The sequence below is a fragment of the Terrapene carolina genome, unplaced genomic scaffold (assembly GCF_002925995.2).
Source record: "Terrapene carolina triunguis isolate 2854851 unplaced genomic scaffold, T_m_triunguis-2.0 Scaffold193, whole genome shotgun sequence".
Classification (NCBI taxonomy): Eukaryota; Metazoa; Chordata; order Testudines; family Emydidae; genus Terrapene; species Terrapene triunguis.
Window position 1 is genome coordinate 1,177,566 of NW_020664544.1, and position 27,287 is coordinate 1,204,852.

The 27,287-nt window shown below is 44.9% G+C and overlaps 1 protein-coding gene across 2 annotated transcripts in view; it reads right to left on the reverse strand.

Annotated features, from left to right (window-relative positions):
• The window catches only part of ATP6V0A1 (ATPase H+ transporting V0 subunit a1), a 47,916-nt gene continuing 20,629 nt past the window's right edge, over positions 1–27,287 (reverse strand). For both annotated transcript variants that reach the window (XM_026654783.1, XM_026654782.1), the window contains exons 13-21: positions 26,400–26,557; positions 25,668–25,758; positions 24,617–24,735; positions 23,957–24,173; positions 23,033–23,140; positions 19,041–19,148; positions 15,038–15,155; positions 12,865–13,036; positions 1–2,861 (exon numbers count right to left, since the gene is read on the reverse strand). In XM_026654783.1, the coding sequence (XP_026510568.1) occupies positions 2,768–2,861; positions 12,865–13,036; positions 15,038–15,155; positions 19,041–19,148; positions 23,033–23,140; positions 23,957–24,173; positions 24,617–24,735; positions 25,668–25,758; positions 26,400–26,557 (1,185 nt within the window). In that variant the 3' untranslated portion in view covers positions 1–2,767. The remainder of the gene's footprint in view (positions 2,862–12,864; positions 13,037–15,037; positions 15,156–19,040; positions 19,149–23,032; positions 23,141–23,956; positions 24,174–24,616; positions 24,736–25,667; positions 25,759–26,399; positions 26,558–27,287) is intronic.

A 27,287-nucleotide genomic window follows, 5' to 3' on the forward strand; every position in this document is an offset into this window, starting at 1 on the left:
TCCAGCAATGTAATGTGTAGGGTGAGTCACGACAAAGCCAGCAGGGTAGTTAGTGTTACGGCTTCGGCTGCAGATCAGACTTCATTTCACCTTGCACTGCGCACAAAACAGGATTGTAAACACACAGTAAAAACAACATGTAAACAGAATCCGGCTCAATTACCGCAAATCCCTGTGCGCCTCCCACACCGGGATAGTTACACAGGCTGTGGCTAGAAACACCCGGCTGGACCTGTCTGCCCCACCCAGCCTCGCTCAGACATTCCGGTTGATCCTTTTAATTCTCACACCACTTCGGTGAATCCTGCATTTCATGGCATTTTCCCATTGGATGGCCAGTTCTAAATGATTCCAGTCATGGTTTCATTAGTATCTATCCCACCCCCGCCCCCACCCCCCCATACAGTGCATCTGTTACAGCAGGCTGTGCAACACAGAGGGCTTAAACACACATCACCACCCCTGAGGCTATTTCCAACAGGGAAGTGACTATTCACACCCCGCACAAGGGGAACAGGCACCTGCTGCCCTCCGAGTGACCCTTAAACCCTGTTCCCACAGAGGCCATTGCAATGAGTCCCAGCCTTTGCCCCCTTCACAAGGTGACTTTGGACAGGACAAGTGCGGCCGTGCCTGGGAGGTTCTCTGGGGCAATTATCTGCCATCTAACGCTTGATCGGATGTCCAAGTGTGTGGGAGTTACTTAGCATGACCAACCCTCAGAGTCCCTGGAATATCGGATTTTACTAACTTCATTACGCAATAGTCAAAGGTGCACATCTGACGTCCTGGCAGCCCGGAGCCCGTCCTTCAGCCCCACCAAGCCGGCAGGGAACGCAATGCCCATGTCCCGCAGAGCGGCTCCTACCACTCCCCTCCACTCCACTGGGAGGGGAAGAATGTGGAGTTTCATGTGGGTTTGGTAACATTACCAGCCGCCCCTGCACTTGGTGTCCAAGTCCCAGCGACAGCATCATACAGCCCAGCCCCAGAGGGGCGGCACTGATGAACAACAGACTTTTCGGAACAAAATGCCAAGAGTTCACTCTCCTTGGTTGCATGATTGCTAAGAATAGGCCAGCGTTGGCAGATGGAGAGATACAGACAATCGCAATGGAGCCTCTGAGACCAGAAGAAATGAGACAGGTTCCATGGCAGCAGATGCAGTTATCTGTGCACACGTACATGTGTGACAGAGAAGGGAGAGAAACACCTTCATGACTATAGCCTGCAGCTCCAGTAGGGACCAAACAAATGCCCAGGATGTCCTGCTTCCACCACTCCGGTCCATTATGGACTGACATCACTGACATCTGCCCGGCCCTCCCACACCACACAGACCATCACCAGTTCAAGCAGGACTCTGGCACTGATCTAGTCACAAGGTCTCTGAATCCAGGGCCTGGCTCTCTAGGTCAGCCGGAGCTGGGAATTTTGTGGAAGCCCAGCGTTCGGCCCTTGAGGGAACTGAATAGCCCAAGGACCCTGCCGGGTTCTCCACTTCGCCAGCAGCCCAAACAGCACTGACTGACCCCAGTCCCAGAGAGGAAACAGAAAACACTCCCTGCCCCACTGCACCAGCCCTGGGTTTGTTTGGCTTGCATGCCTGGGCTTTTGGAGAGTTACGGGGAAGCAGGTACGTTCTCTTTGCGCAGACAGCAGGGCAGACAAACTGCAGCCCCCATGACAACACAGACGAGCAGGCTGCAGGGTCGGGCTGTGCCAGGGTAAGCCGGTCCTTGCTGGCAGGCTCCCCAGGTTACAGTTGAGCATGGGTGCTGGTTTAGGTAAGTTAGGTGCAGACCGTGGTGGGCACATGCCTGTGTCGAGTTTGAGAAACACTGGGACATTGCTGAGGAAACAAGAGACCCGACTCCCCGGGCTGAGAGTACAGGCAGGGCTGGAAAGTGAGAGTGGACCCTTCCGCGAAGCGTGTCAGAACCCATTTGCCCAGCTTCCCCAGCCCCAGGCAGCGGGCAGGAATGCTGCAGGCTAGAAACGGCAACTGCAGGAGGCTACAGTGAATTGACAACAGCCGGGGGACGGGAGTGTGCTCTGTTGCCCCCGGCTCCCTGAGCTAGGATGCACCCAGCAGTATGGTGTGAAGAAAGCACCATTCACGATCCGCGAGAACAGATCGCTCACGCACAGTAAGAACGCTGCACATGTGGAAGCAAGAGGGACTGCTCTGGGTTGCACATGGCCCCAGCTTTCCCCAAGACCCCTCTGTGCATCAGTGGATCTCAGTTTGTTTAAACAGAGGCGGCAAAGACATCAGACTCTTCCCTCTAAATGCTTCCCTCTCAGATTAGCTGGGCTACGGGCAGGCCGAAGTTTGCACGTCCTGTTCCTAATGCAATAGGAGGCTGTATTTTCCCCACAGTGCTTTACGGGACTCTGCCAAGGAGCTAATTACTGTACAATATCATAAATCGATACATGATTAAATACACCAAGTCCAGACACTTCCTATCCAACCCCCCCTGTAAACACGTACAGCACTAAACAAGCTGTTTGCTCAGGGCGGAAAGCAGTGACTCTGAAGCGATGTCAGCTAAGCTTGCTACAGTGACGTCACAGCTCTCCACTTAACAGCCTCAGACAGATACTTCGGGCAGCTGCAATAGAAGTTATTTTCTCAGAAGCAGCACATCATGGCAGGGGAGCTACACACAACTTCACAACACAAACACACAGGGGACAAGGGCTAACCACAGCACAACACACCAGCGGTTCGAGTCTAACACTGCTCAGGCTGAGGGGGGCTCTAATCGTCCAATTTTCCTTCACGGATGTTGTCAAACGAGAACGGGAGGAACTTGAATCCAGTGCCAATGTAGAACTTATTCTGGAACTCAACCCTGCAAGAGAGACAGAGAAAGAATGATCAGCAGCTACTTACAGTGTCAGAAGCAAAGTGGGGACTGGCTACAACCCTGCATATTGGGACAAGCTGATGAAATGAAGCTTTCAGTAGGAGGGAAGGGATCAGGACCCAACCGAACTATTACAGATTTCTCCTCTCCCCCAGCTCCTGGGCAGAATGGAGAAAAAACTGTCAAAATGCTGCTTTCATGGAGAAAGATCAATTTTAAATGAGCAACAAACATGGGGGGAAATCCATGAAGCTGGTGTCACATGGAACTATTTAGATGACAACGAAAGGAACACGTCTCCTACAGGATATTGTTTCTAAAAAAAAAAAATCACGTTCTATAGATTACATTTATACACATGCTGATCTCATGGTCTTATGCTAGGGCTTCCCATGGCAAAAAGACACCCCACAAACCCCACCAGAACACAAACAACAAACAAGTGAAAAACATCAGCATCAGCTGTGTACGTCTGCATTTCCTTCGGGCTGAGGGCTGTAAGAATGCCTGCTGTCCTCGTCTCTCACCTTAGTCATTACATTTTTCTTGAAAAATTAAAGAGAGAGATTGGACCAACACTCAGGGGCAATCTAGAGACCCCCTCTGCTCCAGCCCTTGGGAAGGGCCAGGATGGTTCTCTGTAGAAGATTCTTGAGGGCTTTGCCCAGTTATGTTTTAAAACACCCTGTGCAACTGAGTTTCCACCAACTTACCTTGGAAAACTGATAGACCATGCCATAAGGACATTATCCTCAGACAAAGTGGAGATGATCAAACTTCCCTCCTCACACCCTTTACCCGTCTTGGATGGAGCACTGCACCCGGGGGAGCCTGCTGTAGGATCAGGGCCTTAGACCAAGCCTGGCACAATGGGGCTCTGATCCCAGTTGGGGCTTGGAGGTGTTGCCGTCTTTGACCTGAACTAGTGGTTTTCTCAGAAATCTGCTCTAGACCTGCCCAATTCTCAGTAAGCTGCAAGTCGCTGTATTGGGAGCCCTCATAAGCTTCAGGCACAGTTATCACTGAAGGCTCTGACACGGTCTCCAGCACATTCTAAAAGTGAGCAAAATGGCCTTTCCAGGTTCTGACACCCTCCCATCAGAGCACTTGGTCTCCCACAGATTGACGCCAACATGCCGCAATGCCAGTAAGTCCACATGACCAATGGTCGCTCTTGCTAAAGTCCTGGTCAGGATTATTCCAAAACGGTACAAATGGAGACAGGAATATTACACAGTCCCCATCTCCCGCAGACTACAGAAAATGTGCTACAGCGAATGAAACATTTCACGTTTGAACTTTTCTTATTAAATACTTTAGAAAGTGCAGGGGGAGGGAGAGGGAAGTTCTAGAGCCCCCCCCAGTCAGTCGTCAGGGTTTAGTTGTTGAAGCACATTTTCCCTGGCCCTCACGGGGTGCTCCTGGAGAAACAGAGATATGCACGTTATCTCAGAACCTCGGCATTAACTTCGCTTTTTCGTTTGTTTTCCCTAATAAACTAAATTGGAAAGGAATGACCCTGGACAGCTGCCTGAGGGTCAAACACTGCCAAATATGGAAAGAAAAGCTATGATTCATAATAAAAACAACTGTAGTGTTTCTGTGTGCCCCATGAGAAACACTTTCCATTCTCCTGTCCACTGGAACCAAATCGGCACTCCGAGGAATCAGGTGACTCTCGCAGAGAGATTTTTCAGCATTATTTTAGGAAACATTTTACATGATGAATATTTTTTAAATGGAATGAACTGAAAAATGTCTCAAGGACACTGAGAACATTCTTTGGAAAGCGACCGAACTCGAGAAGTCCTGAGCGACTACCACAATACAGCTTGCAAAGTCACTGACGGCCCAGTCTGCAAAGAGGACACTCTCCTGACAGAGCCAAAGAGTGAAGCATTCAGACAAACAACATTTTGCGGATAGATTCTTCTGCCTGCCTGTGCACACAGGGACCAAGTTCCCTGCTAAGGAGTCCCTGGGATGAGCAGGAGTTTCCGCGTGGGAGCGAAAGCTTTGTTGCCAAGGTCCTCGTGTTTTGCAGGAACCCTGACAATAAGCGCCCTGTGACTAATGCCTATTCTGGAAGCAAGGGGAAATAAGAGGGGAGAGGGGTGAGCATTTGGGTCCCACACAGAATCACAAGTAGATGAAATTGTAACCACGACTGCTAATCTTTCTGATCCCCCTGCTCAGGCAGCTCCTATCAGGCATGCTCAAAGTCCTTGTCACAACCTCAGGTAACCCGAGTCTAAGAGAAGCTGCTGCAGCACGGGAATAGCGGGGTTAAGTAGATGGGGATACCAGGTCCCTTTCATTTAACAGAACTCCAAAGCCGAACAAAAGGAAGTTCCTGATATGCTTCTTCGTATTTGCTCCCAGGAAGGTCCAGAGCACACGGCTCTGCTTTGCAGCGGTGCTTGCCTGCTGCTCCCGGGTGTGCTTGCTTCACTGCATAACTTTATAGAGTGTGTCTGGTTTCTGATCAAGTGCCATGCAAGAATTCACTAAATCGTTAGCTCTGCACTTCAAGTAAACAGGGACTTTTCTGGGTTGTACTAAAGCCCCAGGACCTTCCCTCTCAGGGTTTTCATATTAACAGGCCTCTCCAACCAACTGCTGGTTGGCACAGCATGCCTGGGGATTTTCCCATGAGATCCCCAGGAGCTGCAGGGTCACAGGTAAAGTGCTTTCCCCAACCTGAGAGCATCTACAAAGGCGTTTCGTTAAGCCATGAAGTCAAATTTTCATGCTTGTGTATAAGCTGCAGTGCACCATCCAGGTGCCTAAGTGGGTGCTGAAGTGTTGATTTAGGAACCTAACTCAGGGCCTGCCCTTGAAAGAGGCGCCTCCTTTGCTTTGAAGTCAAGTGGCCCTTGCCTGTGGTTAGATCCGTCAGGATTATTTGGCCAGGCTTTATCTTCAGCATGGCTGACCGCCCTTCCCACACGTAAGCGAAACGGCGATACCCTTTTAAAGCCGTCGTACGCGGCTTATGGTCATGAGATTTGCCTGGAGCTCAGGGCCTTTTACAAACTCAAAACAACAAACAGTTGTGAACCAGTGGGCGGGGATCTGGGTCTCACTACACCCACGTCTGCCCACTGGATTCCAAGCCGAGTAGGATTCCAGCCCATCCATGCCTTCTGAAAAGTAACACTCCCCCTCTGGTGACGGAATACCAAGAGCTTTGCAGGGCAGTCGGTGTGCGCCTGTTCATCCATCCCGACCTTAGTTCTCAGTTTACAGCTCAGAACAGCTGGCCACAAAGCAGCACATTAATAGTCCGTTTTATTTGTTTTACACAGCTGTTTGCGGCTTACCACGTTCGTGGTGTATGAAGTCTATTTTGATGTCACCACCCAAAACGGTGACCCTCCCCCCGGGGACCCCTCCATTTGGAGCGATCCAGACATTGTGAGACTCAGAAGCAGTTGCATGCAAGAAATGAATGCTTCACAGCCAAAAGGGATATTTAAGATCCATGTCACTGCCCTCCAATGGGTGAGCAACAGCACATTCTATGAGCATTTGTGAATCAGTGGCATACAGCTCAGGCAGCACAGAGCACGGAAAAAATGCTCTCCACATGCCTGGAAGAGAAGCACCCTGAACTGCAGGCATCTGCCATCGGGGTTGTCTTAGACACTCAGAAAAAAGAATACAGACTTGGTGAACAAAACCTTCGCCAAAATGACACAATTCACTATAAATCAGCTGCCCTTCCTCAACCTGGACTAGACCAGGGGGGTGGGACCCCTCAGGGGGCTGTGAGGTTATTACATGGGGGGTCGCGAGCTGTCAGCCTCCACCCCAAACCCCACTTCGCCTCCAGCATTTATAATAGTGTTAAATATATTAAAAAAAAGTGTTTTTAATTGATAAGGGGGGGGGTCACACTCAGTGGCTTGCTAGGTGAAAGGGGTCACTAGTACGAAAGTCTGAGAACCCCTGGACTAGAGTATTGCTGGGGGGATGGAAATGGGTCTGGGACTCCAGCATGGAAATGAATTGCAATGAGCTGCTCAGGCAGGGCCTGGTCGTTGTACTGAGTTCCTGCAGCACCAGCAATTAGGCAGGTTCAATATCGCTCAGAGACAAAGTCTGCACAGCTGACTCCATCTTTAATCGAGTTTCCTACAATAGTTGCAAGGCCTTGGAATCTCCCAGTTCTGTAACTTTAGCAATACATTTGAGATGGTGGTGCAGATGCGTGGCAGCCGGTTAACGGAGGAGGTGTACCATCCACAGGGTGCTGCGTGGGGTTAATTCACTGGAGTCCAGGATGGGTAACAGGTTGGGAAAAATGGATGCTTGAGTGACCTGAGCCAAGTCCGAATTGTATGGTTCCCCTGGAACATTAGCAGGTTGAGATCCATTAGTTCTAGTGCTTCTCACACCCTCAGCCTGAAGCTGACAGAGTGGCTGCAGAGATAATCTTCTCCCCTGCAACAAATGCCAAGCCAAACTTTCAGCCCCCACCCCATGAGCTGACCTGACTTCTTCTATCTGAGACATGCTGCTACCCATCCATTCCACGCAGAACCCTGGTCACAGGAAGCTTCCACACATCCCTCCCAACTGGAACACACCAGCATCCTTCAGTGACTTCCTGGCCAACTCCACAGCCACCCCGGTCATTCTAATGGATAGGAAGGGGAAGCTCTCAGTCCCACTCAGCCCTAGAGATCTGTTTGGAGAACTGCTTCCCCCAAGAAGGCAGCTCCACAAACACTCAGAAATGCAAAGCTAATTTATAAATGCCAGGTCCATGAGGGTTGGCTGATCACAGGCCCTTGTCACTAGATAAATTCTGTCTCTCTCCAAGGTTTAGGAATAGGGGTTTCAAGGAAGTGAACGACATGCCCGGCTGTGTTTAATCTAAACAGCGATGCCACAAATTGTATTAATGAAAAGCAAATACCGAGATAAAGGAGATATTTAAAACAAGCAGCCAAGTTACTAGCCAAAGGGAAATAAAAGTCATAGCCTGCATTTCCAATACAGCTGAGTCAGCAGCTTTTCATGTTGCAACAAAGATCTGTTAATCATAGAATATCAGGGTTGGAAGGGATCTCAGGAGGTATCTAGTCCAACCCCCTGCTCAAAGCAGGACCTAATCCCAACTAAATCATCCCAGCCAGGGCTTTGTCAAGCCTGACTTTAAAAACCTCTAAGGAAGGAGATTCCACCACCTCCCTAGGTAACCCATTCCAGTGCTTCACCATCCTCCTAGTGAAAAAGTTTTTCCTAATATCCAACCTAAGCCTCCCCCACTGCAACTTGAGACCATTGCTCCTTGTTCTGTCATCTGCTACCACTGAGAACAGTCTAGATCCATCCTCTTTGGAACCCCCTTTCAGGTAGTTGAAAGCAGCTATCAAATCCCCCCTCATTCTTCTCTTCTGCAGACTAAACAATCCCAGTTCCCTCAGCCTCTCCCCATAAATCATGTGCTCCAGCCCCCTAATCATTTTTGCTGCTCTCCGCTGGACTCTTTCCAATGTTTCCACATCCTTCTTGTAGTGTGGGGCCCAAAACTGGACATAGTACTCCAGATGAGGCCTCACCAATGCCGAATAGAGGGGAATGATCACGTCCCTCAATCTGCTGGCAATGCCCCTACTTATACAGCCCAAAATGCCGTTAGCCTTCTTGGCAACAAGAGCACACTGTTGACTCATATCCAGCTTCTCGTCCACTGTAACCCCAGGTCCTTTTCTGCAGAACTGCTGCCTAGCCACTCGGTCCCTAGTCTGTAGCAGTGCATGGGATTCTTCCGTCCCAAGTGCAGGACTCTGCACTTGTCCTTGTTGAACCTCATCACATTTCTTTTGGACCAATTCTCCAATTTGTCTAGGTCCCTCTGTATCCTATCCCCACCCTCCAGCGTAGGGATAGGATACAGGGGGAACTAAAGATGTGCAAGGACGATATCACTGCCAAGGTTTGAGAGCTTTATTGTTTCAACAGGTAGTTAAACATTAGTCAAACACATAGTCCAGGTTACTGATGAAGGAATCTGTATTTTCTGAAAAAGTACAAAATAAATCTTCTCCAATTGGGCGTGACAGGCAGACCTCACATTAATCTGTTTTTCCAGCAAGGCATATGTTAAATGACTTCTCTGTTCCATGAAAACTGAATGACCCACCCACCAGACAAAATTCCATATAGGTGACTCCTCTTCCCCAGCTACAAACAGCCAACTAATCGGACACAAAGCTCTTACCGAGCTGTTCCTCCTAGGACAGCTGTACTTGGTCCTATTGTTCTTTTGAGTTTCCATGTTAGAAAAGACAGCACTGGAAGTGCGTGGATTTCATGGTTAGACTACAAAGGAATGCTAATAGGAGATTATTTGGTGACCAAGAAACTTATAACTGTTCCACAGGGATAAGAGTAACACAAGTGACAGTCTCAGCATAGTACTTGAGATCTCATTTTATCTTGCTAAGTTGCTTTTCCCATCGCCAAACTTTCATGAGCAGATTTGCTCTTACTGAGTTTACAGGTTTGAGGCACTTATGTTTAGGGGAAATATGACTTCACTTCAGAGTTATGCTTCTGTAGTTTCCCAGTAAATGCTCTGCAGTTGTTCTACACAACAACTGTGTTCCATGTTGTTACGGTCATTTCTTGGCTCAGGAAGTCCCACTGTCTTCTGTCAGCTGCCTCCCACTGGGATGGGGCCACTTTCCCTGTAGTGTTTCCATGAGCTTAATATTTTTTAAAATTGTTCTTAAAAACCTGGCATCGTGCAAAGCTCCGTTTCAGCTAGGTTGTGGACAATATAAAATCACACATGGTCTGACCCACTGGTTGCAGGGGGCTTTGAATCAGGCCTTATCTGCCTGCGCTCCAGGCATACGTACGGAGGCTATGACTGTTCAGCAGAAGAGGTGTATATTTTAAAATATACCTGCTTCGTTTATTTCAGTCCATACTTTCAGAATATTTTTCTTGTGAAAAATCAGTGTTTTTTAAATTTTGAAGGAAAAAATGGTAAAGATTTTTTAAATAATCTACCACCTCTGTGCAAACGTGTGACCGAACGTTACAGCTCAGAGAGGAGACTTAGGCCTGCTACTAATTCAAAGATGCAGTTAAACATCTGAGGGGTCGGAACATTGTATCCAAGTTGATGCTCTGTTCATTGTCTGGCCCTGTCCGAGCAGAGAACTCACTACAGTGGGTGCAAGATCAAAGTTCTTTTCATTGGACTTTGCTGTTACATACTGTCAGTGACCGTTGTGTGAGGACAAGGAACACCAGCTAGAAGCAACGGGCTCTAACGTAACCGATGTGAAATTTTCTAGGCTGGATGCCAGGAAAAACAGACACGCCATCCAACAGCCATTTTCAGGAGTTGCAGACAACTGTAGCAGAGATCCCCTCCCTACATAAGATGGCTACACTTTAGAATTCCTGTATGAATCATGAGTGTGTGGTTTGAATTCTGAAGATCCCTGAACATACTGGAAAGCTTCAATATGCACCTGGAAACCGTGCCATTAGGGGGTGCAAAAGAACTAAGTTTTCATCCCAAAAAGAAATCAGAGCAAGTCCAAAAAGCTGCAGTTGTCATTACCATCACATTTTATTTCTTACTGGAAAAAAAAATAGAAAATAAAAAAGACTTTAAACAGTTTTATTTCTTCTCCCTGTCTCAAAGACACGCTGGGTTTGGCTTTCCAGCCACAGGACTGCCAAGGCACCCAGGACAGAAAAAGTGGTGCTATGTTAGGTGCTCGTTGAAAATAAAAAGAGCCCTGTGCTCCTATTTTCAGACTGTTACTGGCACATTTCACAAAAGGAAACAGATAGAACCGCAAGTAGGTGAGCTCGGAGCAGGACCAAACACCTCACAAGCTACATTTGCGACTTCGCTTCTTTCTTTTGGCCAACCATGAAAAACTCAGAACTGACGCAATGAATTACTGAAGGAGATGGGAAAGGAGGAGACGAGTTAGTCACGGGCTCTCCTGTCTAGTTCTATGTGTAGCTTGAGGGGAACCCAAAAGCTAGCTAGATCAATTCCTTTCTTGTATTGTCCCTTTGGTCACACCAGAGAGAGAGCCAGCCACACTGGAATTCCAAGTGGAGGAAGTGCTCTTTAAAAGCAGGGACTAGGAACTCACTCTGGGCCTGGGTGGAGAGAAAGTGATGATGCTTCACTGAGTAATCTCACTTCTCTTCACTTACTGATTCCCTGAATACACACAAGCTGAACCACCAGCTGAGCAGGCTAACAAAGAGCAGCGGCCAATGGGTCTTCTCTAGACGCACAGAAGGGTAACATTAAGGCTTTGTCTACACTGCACTTTTGTCGGTAAAACTTCGGTCGTTCAGGGTTGTGAAAAAAACACACACACCCCCCCCGAAAGACAAGAGTTTTACTGACAAAAAGCGCCGGTGTGAACAGTGCTTTGTTGGCGGGAGAGCTCTCCTGCCGACGAAGAGTGGCTACACTGCGCACCTTCTAGCAGCTGTGTCACTAAAAGGTGCGAAGTGCAGACTTAGCCTATATGTATTCTGAGCAAGTTAAATGTAAGGAAGGGTGTGACGTAAAGAACAATGGACAAATCATTTGATTTTTAAAGAGAGGAAACACTGAAGAGAATCTGCTACACTGGCTGTATAAAATCCAGTTACTGGATTGGACCAATGGCCTAGAGCTCAGAGAGCTCCTAACAGATTTAAAAAATTCAATTTGAGTTCCAGGAAGAAAGTTTTGTAGTTCCAGATTCTGCCTTGAAAGCCATGAGACAGCAAGAGAGAGTAGTCAACACACCGAATATAAGAATAAACTTTCTTAAGACAGCCAGACCCCAGTTTAAAGAGCTACTTCACTTCCCATTAAAATGGATGAAGAAGAAAATCTGCAGCTAACAGTCTCTTCCAGTCAGGGCTGACTGTGACCCACTATTGTTGTCTGTTGCTGGGAGTAAGGTGTATATCTATGATAACCACCACCAAGCTACCTGAAAGAGAGAAACCCCTCCAGGCTCTCCTGCAGCAACCCTCTGCATTTATTAACTGCTACAAAGGGATCAGTAACAGCCTTCTCCATTCCACCCGCCCGCACTGGCTGGTGTTTAAGCAGGGCTTTCTTTCACTTTAAGCTGAACGGAGAGGCACATAATGAGTTACTCAAAGAATCAGGGTTTCAGCCGTGACCTCTGCCCAGACCACTGGTTTAATCTCTCATATCTCAAAACACAGCTGTCCTTTCTGGAAACCAGTCTACTTCTCTTGCAGAAGAAAGGGCCAAGTCAGACAGTTCTGACCCCAGATCTTGATAACGCTCCCCCCAGGCTGAGGTGTAACTGCTATTGTTCTGTTCCATTTTCCTGAGAAAGAATGGACTAACTATATTGCTGGCCGCACATGGAACTGCAGTTATCAATCACTATGTAATATCATAAAGGAGACAAGAGAAACAAATGCCATAATCAGGCAACACAGCAAAACAGAGAAACTGCTGAAGGGCCCAAACGTTCCATACCCCAACACAGGCTGCCGAGAAAGGTTTAGCTGGTTTCAACAGAATTTTTTTGTGGCATAGAACAGTTATGCCAGCTACTTTGAAGTAACGCCTAGTGACGTAACTGTAGAGAATGGGAGTGAGGAATATTACTAGGACCACCAAAGCAGAAAATAAGGTCACTAGCCTTCATGAGGTTTGAAAACCCTCTTGCTGCCAGTCTGCCAGCTGTACAACAAGTGCTTAGTTTAGTTACATTCAGTACTATTATCCACACAATGTCCCAGCAGCACCAGGCAATGCCGGTTTCAGCACGCCATTACCAACTCTCTGAATTTTATAACTGAAGCCTAGACTTTGCTTGGGGTGAGGTGGGATGGGGTGGCAAGGCAAGTGTATACAGCTTCCTAGGAGATCGCATTCATGGTGGGTGGTGGTGAATTATCAGTAATCATCTTGCTTATAACAGCTTTAAAACCTCTACGTTCCAGGGAAACTTACCAGTGCAAACGGAGCGCATGAAGGAAAGCCGACAGGCCCTCCATGATCAGAAGGATTGCCACGGTCAAGGTAGCGAAAGCAGCAAATACGAAGAACAAAGCAAAACCTCCAGCCAAACTTCTCACACTGAGGCCGATGTGGATCACCATGGTCCAGAGCACCTCGGAAAGCTCTGCAGGAAGAAAGCTGCTTATTTCCGGGTGGTTGTGAAGGGAAGTTTTATTTCATGGAGAGTGGGCTTTAGGGAACGTTCCAAAATAACCCGTTCCCACCCCGCTGGGACTGTTTCTAGCACTGCAGGAGCCGGAAGGATGGTTCCACTGGGGCTGCTTGTGAAGAACAGGAAGTGCTTGCAGCCAGGTAACTCAGGACCTGAACTCCAATTCCCGGCACAGGCTGCAAGGCCAGAACTGCCACTTACTCAGTGCTTTACATTCCACTCCCCTTCCCCGTGAGCCCAGGATGCTCTTCATAGCCACAGCTTGCATAAGCAGACCCTGGGCAGCAGCCACTCCTGCCTCTTACTACAGATACAGTCACTCACACAAGAATGGAGCGACATTGCATCTGCCGCACTACATGAGAGCAGCAGGGAACTTACCAATTAAACTTGGCCAAGGATATTTTTTGGTAAGCTGAACAATTCTGGTCTATGAAAAACTAACATGAAACCGATTCTTCACACACAGACCATATCACAGGTTGGCCAAAGCACAGCCCATGAGCCAACGGTGGCGGCATGGAGATCTGCAATGGATTCCACTCATCCAGCGTGCAGTACTTCAGCCTGCTTTGTAGTCTAAAGAGGCTGCAACTCGGCATTAAAGGTGAAGGCAGCCACAATCTGCTCCATTTTAGGCAGATTCCTTTGGGCTCCTGACAAGTTATTACTGCAGCCCCCACCGCTGAGCTAAATGTGGGTGCCACTGTCACAAGCCACCAGCCGAGACACACACTCTTTATGACACACTGAGGTTCAATGACAAGCAAAGGCTAAAATCCTGATTACCCCAGTCAATACCCCCTGCCAACCATGAGCCCAGCACAGCCTGACCCTATCACACTCCTCTAGTCACACCCTCCATACTAGTGTAATAACCTTTATACAAAATGTCTTGTGAGGTATCATTTGAAAAACTAATAATATCATGGTGAAACGGGTACAGCAATATGACAGAGAAAGTCCAGGAAGATGAGCTGAAATAACTGAAATATGTTTATCAGACAAATCTGGGGAGGGGGTAAAACTGGTTTCTCAAAGACAAAATACAAGCTGACCCCTTTCGCCAGGTGTCAAAGTTGATTGGCCTCACTAGGCAACTGGCCTTGCTTTGGCAGCAAAGCGGGGCAGGAACCGATCAATTTTCGTTTTGACAAATGACATGAGACTCCATGCCTCTATCCTCGCATCTGGAAGGAACTGGGGACTCTGTGAAAGATCCTGACTTGAAAATTTGCAGGGAACGTGGTGAGGGTTTGACCTTGAACCAAGTCTAGCTTGTCAAGTCTTCGCTACTAGGAAGCGTTCTTTCTTTCTCTGTTTCTGACTTTAGCACCTAATACTTGTACTCACTTAAAACCTCTCTTTGTAGTTAAACAAACTTGTTTTAGTCTTTAATCAAAATGAATCCAGTGTTGTGTCTAAACAGAATTGTTTGGTAACCCCAATTACAGTAGCAGACTGTTGTATACTGACCCCTTACAAGGGCAATGGACCCCCAATATCTGAGCTGTCCAAAAGGCTGGGCAATGCAGAACACACATTTTTGGGGAAAATCTAGGACTGGGAGTGTGTTGAGATCACTCTACAGGTAGTAACCAAGGCTACTGGAAGCCAGAGAGTAGCTGGTGTTTGCTGACAGGCTGCTAGGGTCAGAGTGGCTGGAGCAGGACTGCAGCTACACAGAGACACTCAGGGGGTGACCTGCATGCTGTTTGGCTGTTTGTGAGCAGCCCACACTGGGAGCTACATCAGCGAGACACCCAAGGTTGAAAGGCAGGTGGTGACAACCCCTCACTGGTCTGGACTGCACCCCAGAATACATGACCCACGCACTAGGGCAGTTTCTTTCTGTGGCACATACACACATGCCTACGCCATCTCCCCAGGACATTTTTGTCCAGGTTGATCTGAGACACTGATCAAACCTCCAGCTTTGGGAAAGATACTTACGTGCATGGGCCAGGCTGAGAGCCCAAAGCCGCAGGTAGGACGCGGTGTTGGAAATGCACCCCAGGCAATACTCAATGGTATGGATGGCCTGATGTACCACCGTATCCCCAAAATCAAACTGCAGAAAGAACAACAGAGCAAAGAGGAAGTGAGACCAGCTGCAAGGCAGTTGTAATGAGCAAGGGTTGGGAGATTAGGGAAGCGGCACCACTGTCTGGGGCTATTACAAGGGCACTATGTTTGGGCTCTTACTGATAATTTCTTCTACTGGCCATTTGGATACAGATCATTTAGGAAGAATATCAAATAGAATTTCACAATTGCAGTGAAAGTTGACACTTTTTGCTAAATCTGAGAAACTAATTAGAAATAATCATTCAACACTGCAATTTGTAGACTAAAAAAAGTCTACTTTCACATGACAGGCAATGAAAACAGTTATGATCGGACCCAGGATTTTACCAGGAAAAGACTGTTCAGTAAAAAGTGGTTCTATATGAACACACTGGTAATGAGTGTCTATTTCTACAAAAGAGGAGAGGGATTACAAATACGGTTTTCCTTCTCCACAGGAATGAGATAAATGTATGGAAAAAAAAATCAGAAAAAGCCTGAGACAATACTGCATCTTTCGCACTGCTGTGGGAACAATGGAAGCAATCTTGTAAGAGCAGGAACTGGCTCTCTGTGAAAGAAGAAATAATGCACAAAAAGTTATCTTGAAAATCTCATCTCTGCTTCACTTTTTCATCTGCAGCCTCTATGCCTTCCAAGCATTTTGGCAATCAATTCAAAACGATTTCAAAATAAATGTAGGAGAGTTTGCCACATTGCAGCTTGGAAAAGAGTCCCACGTTTCTGCATCTTGGCGTTAATCCATGCTCCGTGAACTTCTCCGAAGCACATTATTAAAGGGGATGCAGAATTTTATGACACCGAGTGATCAATGTTCCGAAAGGAGTCCAGCATGCTATTTTTATTCTTGTTCCCCCCTTAAATAGCCAAAGCAATAAACATTTCCAACAACTATGTCAAACTAGCTGTCGAGAGCCCAGATCTCTCACTTCACAGGAGCATAAACTGCAAGAATTCCTCAGTCAAACCTGCTCTGGTAAACAGAGTCCTCTGCCTAGCACGCACAGCAAGTCAGCGTAAAATAAACTGAAACCGACAAATATTCAAACAATAAATACAGCGCATGGCAGAGTTAGTGAATAACTGCCAGGGAGACTACCACTCTTGTGCTTCAACCCAAAGGCTCTCATGGGATGGCTTTAGCAGAGTTCTTGCAGCCTTATGGGTTATTTTTCACTCTGTTTATTTAAAAAAAAAAAAAGTGTTGATGTGCCTTCATATCATTCAAATGTGATCAGATATATCTGCATTATCTTATGCCTATTTCACCAGCTCTAGGATTTATCCCTAAGGGCAACAGCTCTCTTAAAAGAGCTACGTTCAGCAAAATTTACAGATGCAAAAAAAGAGTGTCTCATTGCGAAGTTTCCACAATTCCACGGCTTTTATGCACACTGACAGTTGTTTCAGAATTATGCAATCCAGGTTTACTATTGCACAGCTGTTCCAGTTCTGAGGTGCTACCCTCATATGGTAGTACAATAAAAACAGCAACTTGATAAAGGGGAGATCTGAGAGTATGCCATGGTTGTATGTTTAGAATGTCACCAATCTTTGTTCTAGGAGACTTCGCTCCACTCAACACATTAAAAATTCACCTCAGTCATACACCTAAGATGGATAGGAACAAATTTTGCTTCTAGTTACATGTGTGAACTGCACTGACATTACTGGGGTTACACACAGGGAACTAGAAGCTGAAATCTGACCCTCTAGGGCAAGTCTTGAAACAAGCCAACAAGTGCTAGTGTTGAGGGAGGTTATCCACTTAGGCTTCTCTGCTGTACTGTTTGGATGAAATGAACATCCTTGTTCTTGAGGGTTGAGAAGAACTCTATAGTTATTTCACCATCAGATCAACTTCTGTCATTGTCATTGTCTCAACATTAGTTACCAGAACCCCAAACACTATAGGGCTAGATAAAAATGTAATGATCTCAATGTCTTGTGGGAACTGGAAAAGGAATTTGTATTTTTCTTGGCTATGTGGAGATGATGGAGCAACACTAGTGCATTCTACCATCATTTGTTGCTATGAAGACCAAGACCCACCTAGAACAAAAAAATCTGAGGAAGGTTTTGTTGATGGTGAAGCAACCCACATCTTTATCATTGTCTGCACCAGCTTTCTTGGAGAAGAATGTGCAAGGGCCTTTTGCATGGACACCCCACATACCAGTCTATTTCACTTAAAGATAAAACAAGGCCAAACAAAGCACCCAGGTACACTAACAGCACAGACCCATGAACAGAACAACGGCTCTTAAGGTTAACATACTGCCTCCCGAGATACAACCTGTTACTTTGGCACTGCTAGAGTCTGGAGACACACCCACCCAAAAAGAATAACTTATAATATCAACTCTAGGACTAGGGGAGGTAGGAAGAACATGAAGAATAATGGTCTTTTGGTACCAAGAAGAGCAGAGAGGCTGATTAGATTTCACAGTCTGTTCCCAAATGATATTTTATACTTCTCCAACTCAGAGAATCTAACTATTTGTATTTGAATATGAGCAATTTTCACCAATAAACCCCCTCTTTTAAAGAGAAAAATATTGATTCTCTGGTCATCAGCTAGTCCAATTTTGTATGTTTCAATATTTGGTTGCATTTGTTTAGGGCAACGTTCAGTCAATAAAATACCTAGCTCTGGACAATAGCTAGAGGGAAAAAAAGAATCTACAAGCAGTTTGCAAAAAAACCCAGACTGTTATATCTGTTTTGTCAAAGTGTTAAAGACAGAGAGTCTTGCTTCTTCAGCAACTCTATAATATAAACATTTAGAAGCCCCTTGTCAATCTTTTGATCAACAGCTGTGCAGGTCAACTGAAAAGGATTTGCAATCTAAAAATCAAGGGAGATAAGAAAGCAAACACAATTTAAAGAGATGCAGCAATTCAGACAAGGTATTTTAAAAATGGAGATGACATTGTATGGAGTATTAGAAATGGCCCATACATGTAAATAGCTAGATCTTATGGAAAAACAAGTCACATGGCATGAAAAAACATCATGTGTTAATTCAGCAGATGATTTACATCAATGGGAAATGGCGCAGATACATATGAATGCAAAGCTGACTGTCATCTTACCACCTCATCCTCCGCAGGCTTGCAAACACAAATTTACATTTAGTGCAGAGTCTCACAATCAGAACATTAATCATGAACACAAGGTTAATAAATCCCTTATTAACATGACCTATTTAAGTGGTAGCACTTAGTTAGCACACACTGTGCCGGCTGTGCAACGCCTAGGGACAGCAGCCCACTACCCTGTCCAAATAGGCAGGGGAATGTCCCCAAGATGATAAATGTCACTTTCCCTTTCTCTCCCCAGGTGTGGTAGAAAAGGCAGGGCAGTTAGGAAAACATGTCAAAAGTGGAGTACTCAAGAAATACAGCACTTGGATTTATTTTAAACACGGCTTATAATGCCAGACAGATAAATCAATAGGGTAACTCAAATAATAAACACACAATTACCATTTCAACTGGAGAGTAAACTGGGTAAAATGTGTCTGTGGCAACTGCCTAGATTTTACCATTTAGGTAACGGGGGGGTGGGGGAGAAGCTTGCCTATCAGATACCCATTCTTTGTAATAAGAATTCAGATAGAAAGGGCCACATATGTTCTTTGACCTGTGCAGAGAACTTTCACTGATGTTAATAGTCATGAAGATGAGTGGAAGGTAGCATGAGGAAGCAGGAAATTAGAATGGATATTAATTTCTACTGTTCCAGTTCCACTGGCAATGTTGGTACCGAGTTAGGATCTTAGAAACTAGTAAATATATTAAGCAGGAAATAACCCCTTTCATTGCCAGCTTTATAGTTCCGAAGTAAAGGATGATCAGGCGCTTACCTCATCCCCATCTTCAGAATGGGTAGAAAGCTGGTCATGCTGGATGATCTCTGCATCCTCTTCAGTTGGTCCATTGCCCACCCGGATCCCACCGAAGTTGTGAGTTCCCTAAAATGTGAACAAAGAGAAAGAGCAGAGTGTTGCTGTGGTTTAGTGAGACACTTGCGGGGGGGAAATCAGAGAATGCATTTTGTACACCTCCAGAAAGCAGCAGCAGCTCAAAGAAAACCACATATTAAATGTTAAGAGTCAAGGCACAAACATGTTTCACAAATGGAGTATATTGCTCTTCCGGATCGAGTGGGAAACACGTGCTCATAACTGCTGATTCTGAAAAACAATTAAACCAATTCTGAATTAATTTTTGATGTTATAAAGCTTTACACCAAATAATTTCACCTTTGACCAAGAGCCACATTCTCTCAAAGTGACACACAGGCTGAAATTGACGGGTTTTGTGCAACAGTTTGTTAAAAATTTCCAAGAGCTTTCGGAACTCCTGGAATCTTTGACAGAAAGACAAAACTGCTGTGTATTAAATAAATCACTGACTGGCAAATAGCGAAGCAGCATTATCCCACATGCTAACAACAAATCTATATGCTTTCTCCGCACCAATTTGCACCAGGCATGCCCACACCACACATTGCCACGGATGGGGTTGGGATGGGAATCAGTCCTTCTCTTACATGGAAGTTCTGAACTGTGCAAATGATTCCTTTTATAAGCATTTGTTTAGACATTCAGTACTTAAAACACAACCGTCCTTTGGTTCCTCCTCAAACATCAAAGGTCATACTTAAAAAACAGACTCTGTTCTAACTTCACTTGGTCTTAACTGATCAAATTAGTAAAGTTAGGGCTGCTTCATTTTGCAAGTTAAAGTGTAATCATTGTTCAGTTACATGAAACCTGCTACAGGCTTCAGACTCCAAGTAAACAACTAACAACATCAATAATGACACACAGCCCATTCACTGTTTGACAGGTTCTCTTACAATAGCGTTTTCAGGCATTGTAAGTGGAATTTAGAAAGATAATGAAAATCTAATTTGCACTTAACCGTATTTTCAGGATTCTAAACTGCCAGCAACCAACCTTTGCCCACTGTAGGTAGATTTCTATTATTTTCGTTCAAAAACACCCAATAACATGGAGTAAAATACTTATTGGCAATCTGAGACTCTACTTTATATGTTCAGAACTTTAACACTTGACAGACCTAAAGGGTGCAAATATAAAATGCAGTGAATATATGATGTGACCTACAACACTAGCATCTTGGCCCGGCTTGACAAAGCCCTGGCTGGGATGATTTAGTTGGGAATTGGTCCTGCTTTGGGCAGGGGGTTGGACTAGATGACCTCCTGAGGTCCCTTCCAACCCTGATATTCTATGATTCTATGATCTGCCCTTAGAGAGTGGTGCATTTAGCAGTTATAGGTGTGCATATAGTAAAGGTGATTTTGGAAAATTCCGATAGAACAGGAAAAGTCAATTGGATACGACTTATTTAGGTGCCTCTCTCTATAATAACTAGGGTCAGAAGCATTTCAGTGTTGACATAAACAAATATTTTGGGGGTATGGAATGTAAACAATGTGGCTTTTAAATTCAAAAACATTATAATTTAAGGATGACTATGAAAAACAAAGAAGATCAAACTTAGTGTCCTCCATCTCTGTTTTCATAGTTCATCAGGATTCTGGTAATACAGAGCAATAGTCTAACATGCTTGCTTTTCTCACATTAATGCATTGATTATTAGTATAATGCATTTATAAAGACTGGTTTTCAAAGCCTTGTTTTTGTCTTGATACAATTTATTGTTAGGCCAGGCGTCAAACTTGGAACAGATTTATTTAATTCTTGTCAGATTACCTCCAAATACACTCCAGACATCTTACTTTAATAAAAACAGAAAACAGAAAAAAGTGACACACATTAAGATAGTAAGAAGTATACTTCTAGGTAAGAGCGAAAAGGCTTGTGTTTGGATTCTGTTTTTGAAACTGGTATCAAAGTGGACCAAAACTGAGTGTTAGATGGTGTTCTGCTAGTCACATTTCTAGGCACTGGAGATTTGTGGTCATGAGTTATTTCATCAAACACATGATTAGCATACAGCTTTTTCTCATGCACTTGGCTAATGTATATTCTCTTTGGACTGGTGTCAATAGAGCCATGACATTTTCCATCACATGGGGATCTGACCCTCCACTGTGCATTTGACAGGATTGTGTTAGAAGAGGTGTGGAAATAGCCTCATTCACAGCTGGCCTTTTTACACACTTAATACATTTGATGGATCACACACACACACAAAAATGCAATTTTCCAGATGTTTCTTAACACTTCTGAAAGATTTTTGCAAGGCTATTATTAAAGATTTGTTATGGAAATGTTTAATATCTAAATATTAAACCTGATTTTCAGTTGATCACATAGTACAAGACTGAATGCAAAATCCAATTCAGATCATTTATTTGCATGATTTAGTCTCTTTGGAGAAAGAGGCCACATTTCATGTGTGTGACAACAACTTGAAATATGTCCTTCTGGTGAAGCAAGCCATGAAGGCTGCTGCACTCACTAGCTGGCAGTGGACTCTGGCCATGGATGGTAGTTAATAGATTTACACATAGCTCTGTTTGGTACACAGCCATTTCACGGGAACGTCGGGTTCTGCAAGTCCCCATAAAGAAGCAGACACAAAAATCCATTAACTGTTGATGCGAAGCCACAGGGTTAGTGCTGCGGAGAGGACCACACATACGTATGACTTTTTGGAGTATGGAATGTAAACAGAAAGGTTTCAAACAGAAGAGGTCAAATCTAGTTTATAAAAATAAATATGCAAGAACGTAAAACAAGGGGATTTCATCTTGGAGGTCTGAAGACAAGGCATTCTTGTGAGCTAGGATCTCCCCAGCACTTTCCCGAGAAGGGTCTTTGCATTACAGGGTCACTTAGTTATTCTCTTTCATTGGTGTGTATGGCTATTTAGGAATGCATCACAATTCTATTGAGGGTACTGGAATTTATCTTGCTGAGACAGGGACTGCTTCACCACAGGGGGATCTCGTTAACCACTTCCGAAGTGCAGATAGCTATAAAATATTCCAGAGGTTATGGAGTGTAATTCCAACTCCCCATCTTTAAATCCGTCACGTGATTTTAAAGCCACTCACTGTTGCAGCCGCTGCTGCCTCTACTGCCTGCGCGCTCTGGACTGTGCTGACTTGGCCCTCCATGGGTTGCCCTTCCTGATAGTGAATGGAAGAAAGAAGGGGAAAGAGGAAGAAAAACAAAAGAGAAAGGGAGACGAATGGAGGGGACATGGGAGGATGAAAGATGGTCAGAGAAGGGAGAGGGAGTGTCTTTAACTGAACTGTACTTTGACGGACTGTAACATCCTAACAGTTGTCTGCCGTACATGCAAGGAGAATTTTCAAGTAGCTCAGTGCATGTATGCCAGGTTCCTACATTTTATCGATACATTTAAGTACAGTTGCATAGCCACAAAAGACAAAGATATCCTAAGAGATAAGCTCCCACATTCACAAGCAAAGATTAGTCTCCTTTTTAGATCCAAACTCCTTTAATCAGATTGATGACATTACTGTCGACCAATTCACTATTAATTACATCTCTGCTTCTGCACTTTGGCCACCAAGGAAAGGCACAGAAACAAGTTCAATAATGGATGGCTTCTGTACTCCTACATGGGCTGACAGTACCCAAGCGGGATGTATTTATTTTACAATAGTATCTACACACAGGTTTTCTAATGCAGAATCAGAGCTAGATCCAGATCTTAGAGGCAAGCAGGCATCACCTCGTGTCCGGTAAAACCCACTTGTCTTACACACGCAAAGGGGTTTCAGAGGTCATGCCCCAATGTGAACCTATGTATCCGAGATCAAGATAGAGCCTACAGCTTTTGAACTACTAATAGTTGTAATCAGAAATACCAAAAAACAGTCACCCACCAAATGCTTTCTCCTTAAATATTGATGGCGAAGGACCAAGGGTTTAACTACCAGCATCCATGGCACACACAGCAGCGCAACAACCACCAGGAAGCACTGAAGCCCTATCTGTGGAAAAAACAGAGACATGGTACAAGGTGATGCAGCGAATGTTCCATTCCTGCTAAGGTACTTTACAGAACAGGTCTCATGCACATTGCAACTTTCAACTGTGAATAACTCCCATAAACAAGTGTTTCCCTGGTACACAGATCCTTCAGATCCTGTGATAACTATCGCTTCCCAAACCAGCAGACTGAACTGTTCTTATTGTTTGTCTGAAGCTGCAACACCTCAGGCTGTGTTCGCAGCAGACTGTACCCCCTAAGCAAGGGAGGCGTGGTCATCACTCGGGTTAGAGACCTCTAAGTGGATTTGCAGGCAGAGGCCGTTTGGCAGGTGGCACTCTCTTGAGTCTGTCCTGGACTAGTGTCTTAGCACAGAGTTAGATGGCACCATGCTACTGAAGTGGACATAAAAAAAGTAAGTCCTAACCACTTCTGGTTCCTAAAGAACCCAAGGTACTTTGTGACAAATAGGATAGGGTATTTGGTGTCTTGATCATGCTCAAGATCTGATAGTTACTTTCAGGAAGACCTGGATTCTTCCTGGAGAAGTTACTCTTTGCTTCCCTTCTTGAGGATGTTGTGTAATGTTTTGGTTCAAAACTGTTTGTTTTCACTCCCAGGGTAGGAACACAATTGCCACAAAAAGAGCCTCTCTAACACCTCAGGATGCTTCAGGATAAAGTGTGCTACCCTAAATCACTAGGTTCTTGTTTCATGTTTTATTTCCTCTGCAGTAGTTAAGCTCTTTGGAGTAAAAGCCTCTCTCTCATATTACAAACCATCATTCACCCTGTATCATTGTAGTGAGACCACATACCTGTCCTTTATAAAGCATCTTGATACTGGGATCGGCATAGGAGAAAAGAAACATGTTGATAAAATGGATTAGAAGGCTTGGTGCATCCTTTGAAGAGTGAGCATCATAGGCCGACCACTTGTAGAAAATTAGGATAACAAGGTAGCCAAACAATGACGACATGAAAATCATTTCAGGAATAAACCCAAGATAGATGTTCAGTGGTTTCTTGAAATAGCTACAGAGAAAGAAGAATTAGAGAGTTTGACATATGTTAGAGCATCACCACATTTGACTGGAGTTAGATAAACTTAATGCAGACTAAGACAGTGAAATTAACTTTTAATGGATAATACAAGAGGAAGAGTCAAAACAAATGAATCTTGAGTTTCTGCATTTCTAACCATCTTCAGAGCTAAATTTTTTATAAGAAATATTTGATATGCAAATATAGTCTCACAGGATGAGACACATACATAATGAAATGTTTCCTGACTAATGAAATAACTCATGTTGAATTCTCTCCATCTTAAAACCTGCTGCAAGATCCACGGTCTTAGAGGCGTAAGGAGTTAGATGAGAAAACCTAAGAATCTAATCTCATCCTGATAAATCTAATACAGACATTCTGCACTAGTATAAGTGTATTGTCCTAGTAAAAACAGAACACAGAGCACTCACATGTGGTTGAGAAGGCTCAGTGTGACACCAAAAAGCATGTGGATGATGCCAAGAATCACAGACATCTTCATCTTAAAGGAGTTGAGGAAGTTCAGCTTGTTGCTGGCAATATTCCAAATCTGTCACAAACAACATGGATTCAATCCGAATTAATGAGCGAAAGGAAGACAGATGAACCAAAGAAGCATTTACTTATGTTAAATTGCACAGCACAAGATAGCTAACCAGGAACAGAAAATAGGCACAGACAAACACTATACATTTTACAAACACATTTTAAAATAAAACATTCAATCATCTGTTGTTTCTTCACTTACCAGCCAACATCAAATTCAGGGACTGTGGTTTCCCTTGTAACAGCTGATCTTATCAGCACCTAAGCAGAGCAAGGTCTGAGCCTTGCTCACTTTCAAGGTGGCCAGCTGTGGCAGGAGAAAAACTGAGAGCTCCAATCTGTGATGTTGCCAGAGAAAGAATCTTGCAGTTCCCTTTTTGAATACAGTTCTGGCCTCTAACACCAGCATACCCCTCTAACGTCAAATGCAGGATCAGTTCAAATGCAAATAAATTCTTAAGGGCAGTTTTCTGAATCCAGGTAGCTTATAAAGAGATAAGTCAAATGGTGTTACCCGGAAATACACATTTCCAAGGCACGTGGGTGGCTTTTAGCAGAAGAAGAGACAACAAGTTTACTAGGAAATGCATGACAGGCTCTCAAGCCTAATGCCAAACCTAACTCCAGTGCTGTGGGATACTGCAGCACTAAAGAGCTAGGTAAAGGGGGTCAACGAAAGAGACCTTCAGAACTCCTCCTGGTCACCATTTCAGTACCCAGAAGCCATCACACTAATAGGTGACATATTAGAGATAAGTAATGGAACCCACTCCCACTTCACCGTGCATCCCAGTGTTTTCTGCAACAGTTACTGCCCCGAGTTTGCTAAGAGAACACATACACCTTTAGCTTTTTTAAACCATGCTCCAGAAAGTTACAGTTACATAAGCCAGAAAAGTGTCTAAGGCCACGTGTATCAGAAGGAAGAACTCTTACCGGGTCGATGCCAAACGGATACGGTCCACCAAAGACCCCTGCCACGGCAGGATCCAGCTGCAGGACAGCGGTGTTCTGAAGCAACTCTTCTCTGTTTGGGTTCAAATAGATATAAAGCTTTACAAACTGTAAAAATTGTACTCAACAAAAAATATGAGAACACAGAACACCAGCTTCCTCCTGATCCGTGAAGGGGAAGTGCATCTCAGTACAATGAACGGGAGCATTAGTTATCCTTGTGCCACTTGGGAACCTGCCTAACGAACCAACGTTTCAGCCTCCACATGCAGTTCAACGCCCATGTGAGACTTAGGGCAGGACCTTCCTGCCTGAATCTGAATAACCAGGCTCTTTGGCAAGACAGCTAAATAACTATTTTGGGTGGAAGGGGATCACCAGTGAAATGCACACATAGGAGGAAGGGAGGAAAACTACAGGCAATTTTCTTTCCATGCATTTTAATAGTGCGTCTAAGGCTCTGTTGGGAGAGCTAGACCAGGAAGAGCCAACTGACACCCAATTTATCCAAAGGCCATTTTCACTTAAACATCTGCAGCTCTTTGTATTTCTTTTACACAGCATGTGGCTTCGCTCCCCCAAGAAACGTTTCCTAAAGAAAGAACACTGCTGAGGTTCCTGCTATGCATACATTCCTATGCAATTTCAAACCCTGAAAAATGGATTCAGGAACTCAGCCCTATGGTTTTACTTCTCAAGCACCTAATTACTTACGTCCAGTTGCCTTTCGTGAACATCGGCCGGACGCTCCACGATGAGCCAAACATATTAAGTGCTTTGGAGAAGCAGTCATTGTAGATAAGGCCGGTGTACATGGAGAACACTCCCATTAGCAGAATGATGTACCGACCAGTAAAAATGGTGTTGAACATCTGTTTAATAAAAGAGTCAGTGAGGACAAGCACACACAAAAACAGAGGCTGAAACCACCCAATTCCAGGGCCCAGGCTGCCAGTCCTGTACTAAAGCCACTGAGCCTTTGCCATTCTATGGCAAGAAATAAGGATGCAGGGATTACAACCACAAGGACGACGCAAACTGAGCCCGGAGGACAGATGGCCAGCCTACCAGAGTGGATTAGGTGGGGCTGTCTCACCTTCCAGCTCAGGGGACGTACACAAAATATCACATTTGATGAAATTTCTTAAAATTTCAGTGTGAACAGGTGCCGGGGAGATAGTCAGAGCCTGGGCAGGTGCTGTAACAGCTTCCCCCATGTGTTTCAGTCCTCACAGATCTGTTCATCAATCCAATGCACGACCAATTTAACCAAGTTATGGGAATGTTTAGGACAGTGGGCCGTGAGTGAGAACACATTTGATTGCAGCTTAGTCTCTGGTTTACAACCACCTATCATGGGAACTGGCACCGCCAGTGGTGAAAACCTCACAGATTAACCATCAAACCATGGTCTGTCTGAATCATGGTTTCAGACACTTACATGCAAACCAAAGGAATCCCCACAATTCTGAGAAAGGACATTACTCATCATCTTGTGGTCTATGGACTTTTGTTTGCTATTAGTTTGTTCATGTTCTTGACAAACTGGACGTGAAAAAAAATAGTTGGACTATTGGCAGTTGGGGGGGGGGGGGAGAGGAG